The 12,334-nt window shown below is 44.6% G+C and overlaps 1 protein-coding gene across 6 annotated transcripts in view; it reads right to left on the reverse strand.

The window, feature by feature from the left end:
* Nucleotides 1-12,334, reverse strand: part of MTUS2 (microtubule associated scaffold protein 2) — a 663,674-nt gene that overhangs the window by 386,431 nt on the left and 264,909 nt on the right. For 5 of the 6 annotated variants that reach the window (XM_051834128.2, XM_051834131.2, XM_051834130.2 and 2 more), the window contains one exon: nt 10,135-10,323. In XM_051834128.2, the coding sequence (XP_051690088.2) occupies nt 10,135-10,323 (189 nt within the window). The remainder of the gene's footprint in view (nt 1-10,134; nt 10,324-12,334) is intronic. The other variant, XM_051834132.2, reaches the window with a different exon arrangement.

The following is a 12,334-nucleotide window of genomic DNA, read 5'->3' on the forward strand; positions in this document are numbered from 1 at the left end:
ATTAATCCACTTACTGTTCCTATCAATTCTATTGATGATTTTTAAATTACATAATAATTATTATTATTTTATAATAAAGAAACAGAGGTGCAGAGCAGTAAAGTAGCTTGCCCAAAGTCACAGAGCTAACAAATGGCAGAGGTAGGATGTAAACCCAGGCTGTCTGTTTCCAGAGTCCATGATTTCACCACTGTGCTGTACCATCTCGTAACCATGGGGAGATAATAGTGCAGGGGCTCAAAGTTTCAGATACAAGGGATGAGCCAGCATGCAACATGGGGCTGATGGTTTATATTGCTGTGTTGTGTACCTGGAATTTGCCAAGAGAGTAGTTTTGTATGTGTGTTGTTTTTTTAACTTTTACCTGAGAAGCAGAGAGAGAGCGAGCTTCCATCTGTTCTTTCACTCCCCCAAAAGGCCACAACAGCTGCAACGGGGCCAGGGCTGGAGTTGGGAGCCAGGAAAACTAAGTTCAGGCCTTTCACACTGGAGGCAGGAATTCAGTTCAGACCTCTCACGCTGGGGGCAGGAACTCAGTTCAGACCTCTCACACTGGAGGCAGGGACTCCATTACATGACTCCTCACTGCCTTCTCTAGTGATCTGCATTGGCAGGAAGCTGGAGGCCAGCACTGAGTCAGGCACTCCTATGTGGGACAGGAACACCTAATCCAACAGGCTAAACACCCCACCAACCAGCAGATCTCAAATGTTCTCCCTACACACACATACACACACACACACACATACACATACACATACACATACACACAAAGGTAACTATGTGAGATGATGGGTGTGTTAATTACCTTGATTGCAATAATCACTTCACAATGTATGCATAAATCAAAACATCACATTGTATACCATAGATATATCCAGTCTTTCTTGTCCACTGGACTTCAATAAAACTGAAAGAAAAAATAAGCAAGTGTCGACCTAAGAACATTCTAGGGACCATTAAATGTAAAAATTAGTGAATAAATAGAAGAAATAATAAAACACAAAGAAATAAAAGCCAATACAGGGAGAAGGTAGGACTTTAACCTCTTTTTATGGAGCATTTTAAACATGCTGCTATGGTGTGAATATTATTTGGCTTCCAAACACATGCAGGGCTTGAAATCCCAAAGTTGTGAGTCAAGAGTAAGAATGCAGGGCTGGCGCTGTGGTACAGGGGATTAAGCTGCATCCTGCAACACAGCCTCCCATATTAGAAGGCCAGTTTGGAGTCCTGGTTGCTTTACTTCTGATCCAACTTCCTACTAATGTGCCTAGGAAAGGAGCAGAAGATGCCCCCAGTACTTGGGTCCCTGCCACCCACATGGGAGACCTGCACAGAGTTCCTGGCTCCTGGCTTCAGCCTGGCCCAGCCCAAACTGTTGCAGCCATGTGAGCAGTAAAACAGCAGATGGAGATCTCATTCTCTGTCTCTTCCTCTCCCTCTGTCCCTGTGCTTTTCAAATAAATAAATAAAATATCTCTTTTAAACAAGTATTAAGTTTATGGAAACTTGATCCAATTACAGCACTTGGAGATGCAGCATTTGGGAGATAATTGCAGTGGATGGAGTGATTAGGGTACAGCCTCCATGAGTGGGTCCTCATGGATTTAAAGGAAAGACAGTGACCTTCCAGACCCATGAGCCCAAATAAATCTTTTCTCTTTGTGAAGTCAGTTGCCTCAAGTGATGGTGATGAAAAATTGACCAATGCATATACAAAAAGGGGAGCTAAGTAGTGTAATGAACCCTCATGGTTCATCTTCCATTTTCAAAACTTTGCCAATATTTTTTATCTACTACCCCACTCCAGTTTTATTTATTTATTTTTTGCTATCATATTTTACAGCAAATCCGAAAGACTGTCATTACTTAAAACCATGATGGGATGATTGCATTCAAAGACAAAAGTGCAGTAGTGCTGAGCCACTCAGTGGAGGAACTGTGGGGTATAAGTTCTTTGCTCACCCCAACTCAGGGGCAACCAGATGCTTCCTCCCTTCTGTGCCTCCTTCCCCTCCCCCACCCCATCAAGGGCAGGTGGTCTTCAGCCATGGGCACACTAACATTTCCCTGCATGGACTTGTGCATTATCCCCTCTCCCCACTCCTCACAGGCCTGAGGACCCTGGAGTCCAGATCAGAGTAGACTCATTGCTGAGCTCGTGTGTATCACAAAAGTGCTGAGAATGCAGACCTGGGGAAAGGAAGTGAACAGAAAAGCAAGACAGCCAAGAAAAATGACAGTTCACCCAGATGCTATTTTTGCTACAAATAAAAAGATGTTCTCCAAACTTCCAGTTTATCCTGAAGTCATAAATGAGTAATTTTTTAAAAAACAAAAACAAGTTTACTCTCAAGTTCCATCCTGGAGTGCACTTGACCATTGTCTGAGGGCTCTGACAGGGAATGAAAGACATCTGTAAGGCTTAATCTCGAACAGCCCAGAGCTCCTCTGAAATGTGACCTCAGAAGCCACTTACAGCTCCTTCTCCATGAATAAAAAATGACTCCCTCCTTACCAACGGAACATGAGATGGGTTAATGGCTGTTTCTGAAGCAGTTCTTAATAACACTTCTCATCAACTCTGATCTTATATAAAATGTGTGCCAGACGCAGAAAACCAAACGTGTTATGTATATGGACGTATTTTATGGTATCCATGAGCATAGATGTTGAAGTTAACATTGCAAACAGCTTTCATATTAACGCTCATTTTCATTGATTAACTGTCCAGAAAGGCTAGTGATTTTTCACTTCAGAATATTCTCCCCAGAACATAAAATGTATTCAATAATTAAAAAAAACTTCTATTTAAGTTTTAAAACAAGAAATCAAATTCTAGAATTTAATGGGAATGTTTAATCTCTGCAATCAAGACACTTAATTTTGGAAACATTGAAACTCTCTCAAGAATAACCTCAACAGCAGAGTTGGGGCCACATTCTTTCAAAATGACTAATCATACATAAGAAGATATATAGGTCAGTAGGCATCTGTGAGTCTATTAGGCCAGTCTATGTAAGATTTCTTACCTCTGAGTGTAATTATATTTTAAATGATCTATTATCTTTCTACTCTTAGATTTACATAAATTATCTATAGGTACATCACAGTTAATAACATTTTAGAAATCCTAAGAATTTGTTAAAATCATAATTATAAGCTTCATCAACATTTAAAATCTGTGCAAGAAATACAAATGTGTTCTCAGTATGACACACTGTGAATACTACACAGGTTACTCTCAAAAGTCTCTTCTTCCACACTCTTACATAAAATAAAAACTTACTAGAGAGAGAACTTCCCTTAAAAGTCTGCTCGTATAAAGGACAATGCTCATTACTGTGAGAGATGCTACAATTATGAAGACACATGGACCCTATCCTCAAAGAGGTTACCCTCCATAAGGAGAGAAAGACCACAGAAACACACACAACTACAACAGACAGCATGTGAGAAGTGACGCAAGCAGCAAGCTCTGGGACTTCCGGGAGGAAACAGTCACACTGCTTCAGCCTTTTCAGAGAAATCGGAATTTGACATCCACGGTTTAAAGTGACAGAATCTGCACAGACTGTGGGGGGTGGTTCATTCCATAGATGAATCGTTTAAACCAGAATTGGAAGGCAGAAAAGTACATACTATCAGAAGAAAATGTGATCGAGTCTAGCCAAGGTGTGTGTCAAGGGGTGATGTGTCGGAAAGCAGAGAAGGAAGCCAGGACCAGGCCACGGAGGACCTGGACAACCCGCAAAGAGCTGAAGCAGGCACAGGAGCACCACGGAGCAATCAAAACAGGGCCAAATGGAAGATGACCTGGGGCCCTGTGCCTGTGGGCTGGCAAGACAAGAGACCCGGGGCATAGCTTAGTTGAGTGACCACAGATGATGACAAGAACAAGGAGGATGGAACACAGCCCAGAGAGGAAAGCTTGACCAGGATTCATCACTGAACAGAAAGGAAGGCAGAGCCTGGGCATTTGGCCCAGCAGCTGAGACACGGGAGGATCTGGGTTTGATCCCCAGCTCCAGTTCCCAACTGCAGTTCCCTGCTAATGCAGATCCCGAGAGGCAGTGTGCAGGGCTCACGTAGTTTGCTTTCTGCCACACATGGGGGAGGCGTGGATTGTTCCAGGCTCCCAGGTATTTGGGGAGTAACCAGCTGAAGGGAGAACACTCTCCCTCCCCCTCCCTCATATATAAATTATTTTTTAAGATTTATTTATTTATTTGAAAGGCAGAGTTAACAGAGGCAGAAGCAAAGGGGAGAGAGAGAGAGAGAGAGAGAGAGAGAGAGAGAGAGAGAGAGAGAGAGAAAGTCTTCTATCCACTGGTTCACTCCCCAAATGGCCACAATGGCTGGAGCTGGGAGCCAGAAGCTTCTTCTGGGTTTTCCATGTGGATGCAGGGGCCCAAGGACTTGGGCCATCCTGTACTGCTTTCCCAGGCCATAGCAGAGAGCTGGATCGGAAGTGGGGCAGCTTGGTCTTGAAATGGTGTCCATATGGGATGCCGACACAACAGGCAGCAGCTTTACCTGCTATGTCACAGCGCTGGCCCCATAAATTGCTTTTTAAAAATTAAAAACAAGGGCCACTGCCTGCCATGCCAGCATCCCATATAGGTACTAGTTCAAGTCCTGACTGCTCCTGTTCCGATCCAGCTCTCTGCTGTGGCCTGGGAAAGCAGTAGAAAATGGCCCAAGTCCTTAGGCCCCTGCACCCGCATGGGAGACCTGGAAGAAGATCCTGGCCTCCTGGTTTTGGATCAGCCCAGCTCTGGCCATTGCGGCCATTTACGGAGTGAACCAGCAAATGGAAGATATGTCTTTCTCTCTGCCTCGGCCTCTCTGTAACTCTGCCTTTCAAATAAAGAAATAAAATTAAAAAAGAAAAACCCTGATCATCCTAGTCAGAAGTTAACCTTCCTCCTCCAACCTTCAACTTTGTGCCATTTTTCAGGCACTGAGCAGGTGTGTCCTTTGGTCGATTACTGATGCAAACCTCAGCCTCTCTGCCCACCTCCCTGGCTGCATCCCCCTCATTCATGACCTTTCTGGACCAGGAGAAGGAATAGGAGAAAAAGTCCCATTTTTTTCCTTATTCGTTTTCCAAATTCTTTGCCCCATGATTTCTGTTCTTAGCTTACCTATCCCGTAGAGAAAAACGTGACAGTATTTGCAAAGAGAGGAAGAGGAGGAGAAACTGGAAAGACCAGCTGCAAATGCTATGTTCTGTTCTGATAAGTGTTTTTTGTTTCTTGGGCAATCGATAATTTAGTCAATAATTCAGAACCCTCAGTGAAATAAGATCCCCCACATGAATTATTCTGTCCTTGGGTGATATGATCTATTTTCCTTAATGATTAATTTGTAAAACCCTAAGTCTTCCTATCTCCCCTCTACACATTCCCCTGAAGGTTCTGACTTAAGTTACACCTACCTGCCCACTGCCACAATGAAGTCTACACCTAATAATTGATTACCTGGGCAACCAGGCATACTTTAGCCTGCAGTATGTCACAACACTGAATTCTACAGTCACCTGAAGCATAGCTGGGATCTTTTCCTTCTTGGAAAATGATAGAGTTCATGAGCCACACATTCAATGAGGCCTAAGTTTACACGGGGAAATTCAAAGTCATCAAATTTCCTTACCCCCTGGGGGGCCACTAACTGGGGTAATTTGAGATTATATTTGATGTTCTTGGTGGGTGACCCTGGTGCTCTCCTAGCGAAGAATCTGTGTAGGAGTGAAGGGTCCTCCTGGGGCTCTCCTGGAGGCATGACCAAGAGAAAGGAGCTGAACCAACCCTCAGGAACTGTGGCTACTTGTGGAAAATTACAAGGAGGCGGCTGCAGTCCATAGAGGGCACTTGCCAGCATGAGAGCTGCTCAGGCTCAGAGGGGCTTCTTCACAAGACAGAACCCTCTCCAGCCTCAGAGGGTCCAGAGGGTCTGGCTGACAGTCTGGGAAGGGGAGAGGATGGGGGGGGTTTGGCCTGAGGAGCTTTTCCAGGAAGCTCTGACTTCGAGATTTTCTTCTTCTTCTTCTTTTTTTTTTTTTAAGATGTATTTATTTATTTGGAAGGCAGAGTTTCAGAGAGAGGAGATACACACACACACACACATACACACACACATACACACACACAGAGTGAGAGAGAAAATCTTCCATCCACTGGTTCACTCCCCAAACAGCTGCAACGGCAGGATATGGGCCTATCTGAAGCTAGGAGCCAGGAGTTTCCACATTGGTGCAGGGTCTCAAGGACTTAGGCCATCTTCCGCTGCTTTCCCAGGCACATTAGCAGGGAGCTGGATCAGAAGTGGAGCAGCAGGGACTCGAATTGGTGCCCATATGGGATGCCAGCACTGCAGGCGGTGGCTTTACCCACTATGCCACAGCGTGGGCCCCAAGATTTGTTTCTTAATAGAAAGAAAAGACATTTAAACCATGAGGATGTCTTTCCTCATGTAAGGCAGCCTTCAGAAGGAAACAGAGGCAGAACAGCCCCGCCCTGGGCTCAGAGCAAGGCTCACTGAGTGGTTTGCTCCGCTCTCAGATGATGAGTGGACTGCACCATGATATACCAGCCAGTTCAAAGGACCAGCAACATAATTCCTTTCCCTAGGTATGCTCCATTGGACACAACCTCGTGCAAGACACAGAAAGGCACTTAGAAAGCCTCTGACAAAGCCTGAGCCAGGGCGGGGGAAGGTTCACATGGAATGGTAGGCACCCACGAGGTCCTACGGCCTCAAGGCCACAGGACTGCATGGGCCTTTGCTCTCTACACTGTGAGCTCATGCCACTCTTGACCCAGGAAGACAGCACACGAAGTGTCAGGGTAGCCCAGAAAACACTAACAAGGAATCACTTAAAGGTGTCCCAATTCTAGCATGCCATAGCCAGTATGGATTTCCCACAAGCTATTAATGTGCACAATGCTCTAAAAATAAGAATTATACCTTTGCAACTAGTTCCTTATTACCTTCATGTTTCATGTTTTAAGGCATCTACTGTGCTAGAATGTAATCACTAATTAAATCTCTCATTAAATGATTCCTCTGTGAAAGTAGCATCCGTAAAAAGACTCACTTTCTGGCAGAAACCAAACATGGACCAATTTTGGGCTTATGTCAGTTGTTTCCATGGGCTGAACTAGCAAATCTTGGCTGCTAGGACAGGATTGAAGGACTCCGCCCCTCTCATTTTACTTGATCATTGTCATCAAAGCATTGTCTCTCCAGCAAAGAACAGAAACCAGGATAAGTGACAGACAACTGAGAATCAAGTCTAGCATACATAAACAGAAAACAATTCTGACTAGAGTATCACTTTAATGCAAAACTGTTTAATATATATCATATATGGTAAAAAATGTGGATGTCATATTAATTCCACTGAATTATATCCCTTATACCCCCTTTCCTAACTGTATGGTCTTTGTATTGAATTCCTTATTATGAGATAGTAATGCATACATCCCCTACTTTCTTTGTTTTCTATTTCTCTGCTGTATATTTAATTATCAAACTTTCCAAGCCTTTTTGATTGGATGCATCTCTTACATACAGTACACTGTTGGGTTTGTTGGGCGACCCATTCTGAAAATCATTTTACCTTAATAAAGAATTACTTTTACTTCAAATTAAAAAGAGAGAGAAGTCTTTAAATTAGGAGTTATCTTCTTTGGCACATAACAGGCCTGTCTTTCTGGGTACTCAGGGGGCTCCTATTGGTACCCCTTCCAGTATGGGTAGGCAGGTAGTTAGTGAGTGGTGAGGAGCTAAAGAATGCTAACACCTAGGCCATGTGCACCACCCAAATCCCATCATGTTCCACCCAGTGCAATACGGCTGAAGACTCGGCTCAGCCACTCCACATCACGCAGCTCAGTCCCTCTCCCCATCATAGGCCAGACACCACAGGACCCCTTCCTGGAGAACACCTGTGCTGTGGCCCCACCCTATACCCTGCCTCCATTGAACATTCAATGGGGCCTTGCCCCAGGTACCACTCTTTATCCTATAAAAAGCTCAACCTCAGCCTGGGTGGTGTTAGGTTTAGAATTTTCTAATCCAAAGAAGTCCTGGAGATCACTAGTCAAGGCAGAAAAAGACTTTTGTTTTAGAAAAGACAGTTTGGCAGGGTCTGAAATAAGGTTGTTGGCAATTGTTGACCAAGGTTCCTTATACATTCTTTATACATTGTAAATGTATTGTTCTAGAGGTTTAGAACATCCCAGGTGAGGCACGTGTACAATTAATGCTGGGACAGCCGAATACTGGGCAATAGAAATGTCACCAAGTGTAGGGTTAACTATTGGTGCCCAGTTTCACCAGGTTTAGGATAAACTATTTGCACTCAATGGTGGTGTAACAGATCCTAACAGGTAAGGCCAACTCTCCCCATGAGGTTGCCCACACTCACATCTGAGTGTGTACTATCCCTCTGCCTCTCAGTAAATCCTGCTTTTCTGTTCACTTCTATCCACATCTCCCAGTTGTATTCTTGCACACAGGAAGACATGAACCTGAACTCAGTCTAGCTGGCGATCTCTCTGAGCCCAGTTGGAGACCCAGTCCCCACAATACTTAGACGCAGAGGTGAGAAGAAAATGTCCTTAGCACAGCTGGGATTATTTTGTCCACACCTGTCAGCTCTCTTTTAACCGAAGCTGCTGACACAGGGACACAGCTTAACTCACCATGAGGTGTATTGTTTTTCTTTGTAAGAAATCAAAATCCAAACTGCTTCCTTGGAAAGACACACACCATACGAGGCTTTTTTCTTTTAATTCTCTCTCTTAAAGAGAAACATGTCACTGGGAATTTTATTACAAAAAATGATGGCATAAATAGTTCCTCCTGTACTTCAAAATCTTCAGACTGCTACTGTGCACACACACACACACATCTAAAAACTAGGATCACATACTTGCAAATAATCTTTACTGCTTAGCATGGTGTAGATTTTGAGATATCTGTCACATAATGATGTAATCTCTAAGATGCAGTGATGGTCCTAAAATGAATCCCCATTTGAAAGCTGAGCCACAGTGCCTTCAGAAAACCAGGCAAACCACAGAAACACCCCCAAGAGCCCGCTGACAAATATATCAAGACAAAGGAAAATTAAGTTATTTTTAGGAATAGCTAAATAGACCAAAACTTAGAACTGGAAAGGTACAAACGTTTCCCTCATCATCTCTGCAAACCACCTCACGCCTCCCTCTGCATAAAAAAAATAAAAGACAGAAAAGACCCTCGGAGAAAGAAAACTGAAAAAATCCTCTCTCTCTCCTCGCTGCCTTCTCTCACTACTCCCACTTGCCGCACTTCTATGATCCCTTCCAAGCAGCTCTGCACGTGAGCACCTCTGAGACTTTCCTGGCCTCTGGCAAGTTCCTGACAATCAGCATCTGAGCTGTCACAGCTTCAGAACCAGCAGCCGTGACTTTGAAGTTGATGAGGCTGAGGTGTGTCATCACAAGCTCAGCCAAATGGGAGCCTCCAGACCCCACGCTGGCTGTTGTGACTTGCTGGGAAGGTGACTAATTCACACTTTAAAACAGTCTACAACATCAGCCTCGGGGAACAGGCCTGCAGCAGCAGTCTCAGCTACTGGGGACTTTACCTTCCTGGGCGAGGACACAGAGCCTCCCGTGTTTAACACCATTTAGTCATCTGTTAGAAATCCAATCAAATGCTCCACCAACATAAGACACTGACCAAACGACTCCTTCAGCTGTTGTTAATGTCTAATACGCTTCATGATGGCACAGTACCGTTAACACCCTTCTTGGGTCTTTGACTTCTTAGTCGAAATCTATGAAGCCATGGGCTCCCAGAATCAGTCCCTGGATCAGTCCTCTAGATTGTAAGGGGAGCTTTAGAATCTTTTCCTGGCACATTAACTCCCCACAACAGAGAAAATGATAGTAACAGGCGGTGTTTCTTAACTAGATGATTAAAAGACAATGGCCAACGAAAGGCAGAGATCCAAATACTCCACCAGTCATGCAAGGAAAATAACACACAGTTACACTGCAAGCCATCTTTATCCCCAGCACCCTGTCTGCCCGAGACAGCCCAGGTGCCCCGCCCGCCCCGCCCCGCCCCACTTACGGCTGGCCGGCCTGCTGGGCTCGGGCTGCGCGCTGTCCACCGACTGGGTGCTGGAGACGCTGGAACTCCGCACGAAGCCGAACGCCGCCAGCTTGGCTGCTGGGAGACGTGAGTAGCCAGGAGGACGGAGTCCAGACTTCGGTAGACTGGATTTTGCAGCATTGGAACTGGAGGCTTTCTTTAAATCTGCTGAGATGAATCCAGACCAAAACGAAAAGTTTCTCAGTTAACAGCAAGACAGAGAATGCCATGGAGTGTGAGTTCTAAGCCAACTCCCTGAGAACAGACTGAAATTGATCTGCCAGGGTTTGACTCAGCACATTTGCAGGTGAACCTAAGAGAAAGGCCCCTTATTGCAGGCCACGTGCTTCGGAGACCTCAGGAGAAATGTAGCCCTTGCCTTGGAGAAGGGCATAATCTAATTGGGCAGCTGAGCTGGGGACAAATAATCCTTTCATAAGGCTCCAAGAAAGTGTCTGAAGTGCCCAGGATGCAGAATGTAAAGAAAATACCCATCGTTGCAAATGTCCTTAGATGTGGGAAATTGAGATTTACACCTTAAATTTTGACATATGATGGACACAGAACCCTTGTGGCATGTATGTATTAGTGATTATAGTGAGAATGTAGTAAGTCTCATAGAAACAAGTAAGAGAATCCTCTTTCTGATATATGGGAGCTAACCAGGGAGCAAGGTAGAAATAAATGAAGCTGGAAATTTTTTTACAAGTTCTGTAAAGTCCTGCACTTAACTTCATCCCCATAACCTGTCAGTTCAATATGCCCAGTCTCATCCAGGACCAGGAAGGAGAGGATGCTATATGGCCATGTGGAAGTTAAGCTCCATGTGGAGGCGCCATGAAACTCCCAGAAAGTCTTACACACACTAAACCCCATCCAGACTCCACCCCATTTGTGTATTTAATTAGGATGCCACCCCTACTGCATCAAAGGAACTTTCACACATGTGCGAATGGCCCTCTTTTCTTTCTGGCCTCTGTACTTTCCTTATGTGCCCTCTGGCCTCCTACAAAGCTCCTTTCTCATAGGCCACTCTCTGGCCCATTTGTGACAGTTATCTCTCAATGTGGGGTGGCCCACACTCACACTATGTCCACTCTCACTTTTAAATAAAGCCTGCCCTCACTCATGCACTATATTTGTCCCTCTACTTTGAATTCTTTGTCTCTGTGGGGAGAACTTGGAATAAAAATTCAGGTGCTTATGCCCATAACGTCACTAACCTTCATCTGCTTGCAGGCATAGAGTGGGGCTAGTCAGGTTGAAATCTAAGCTCTCCCATTGACTGGCTGTGTAACCCTGAGCCCTCCCTCTAATCCTGAAAATCACTTTCCTCTCAGGCAGGGATCCTTGCATGTAAGGCACGGGACAATTACATTTAGTATAAAGACTGAGTAACTGACCTTGACAGGTGACCAAATTAACATTTTCTTTTCTCTTTTTTTCCATGATCTGTTTTTATATTAGTCCCGACTTCAAAATTACCGCCCAGATATGTGCAGATATAGCTTGTTTTGAAATAATAAAACAGTAGTCTATAAACCCAGCACCTCAGTGCCTCCTGGCTCTCAGTCTGAGCTGGGTTCCCCTTGTCAGCCATGCGATGACCATCACATTACAAGAAGGCCCTCAGCACCAGACAGAACCGGAATACTCTCAACACACAACTGCCCTTTGATAGGACACTGAAAAGGCCCAAGAGCCCTCCTGTTCTGCAAAATCATCCTCATCAAATCATTTAGCAACTTTGCCTGCAGCCTTATTTCCTGGGAGTACTTGCACTCAATGGCTGGCTTCAACTCTTTCCTATCCAATGAAAACCAGGTTTCAGGTTACACACAATTTAAACAATAGCCTGATTGTAAAAACAATCAATGTCTAAAATATCAAGGATGAAACTATGGATTCAAAAGCATCCATCTATGGAGATACAGGGAGAACCAGTAGATACCACATCTGGTGGATAGTGGCTCACAAAAAAGTGCCTCTCCCTAGCAGTGCCTCCAAAAAGGAAGCCAGGTCTAGCTGTACGTCCAGGTGAAGGCAGAATCTGTACAGCTCTGGTTTCCTGATTCTGAGTCAGGACGTAGAAGATGGATAATGAGGTGAGCACAGGGAGAACGAGGGACAGGGAACTGGTACTGCAAATTCCCAGCTCAGGTCTGTACTATTACTAGGA

Source organism: Oryctolagus cuniculus, chromosome 9, assembly GCF_964237555.1.
Source record: "Oryctolagus cuniculus chromosome 9, mOryCun1.1, whole genome shotgun sequence".
Lineage (NCBI taxonomy): Eukaryota > Metazoa > Chordata > Mammalia > Lagomorpha > Leporidae > Oryctolagus > Oryctolagus cuniculus.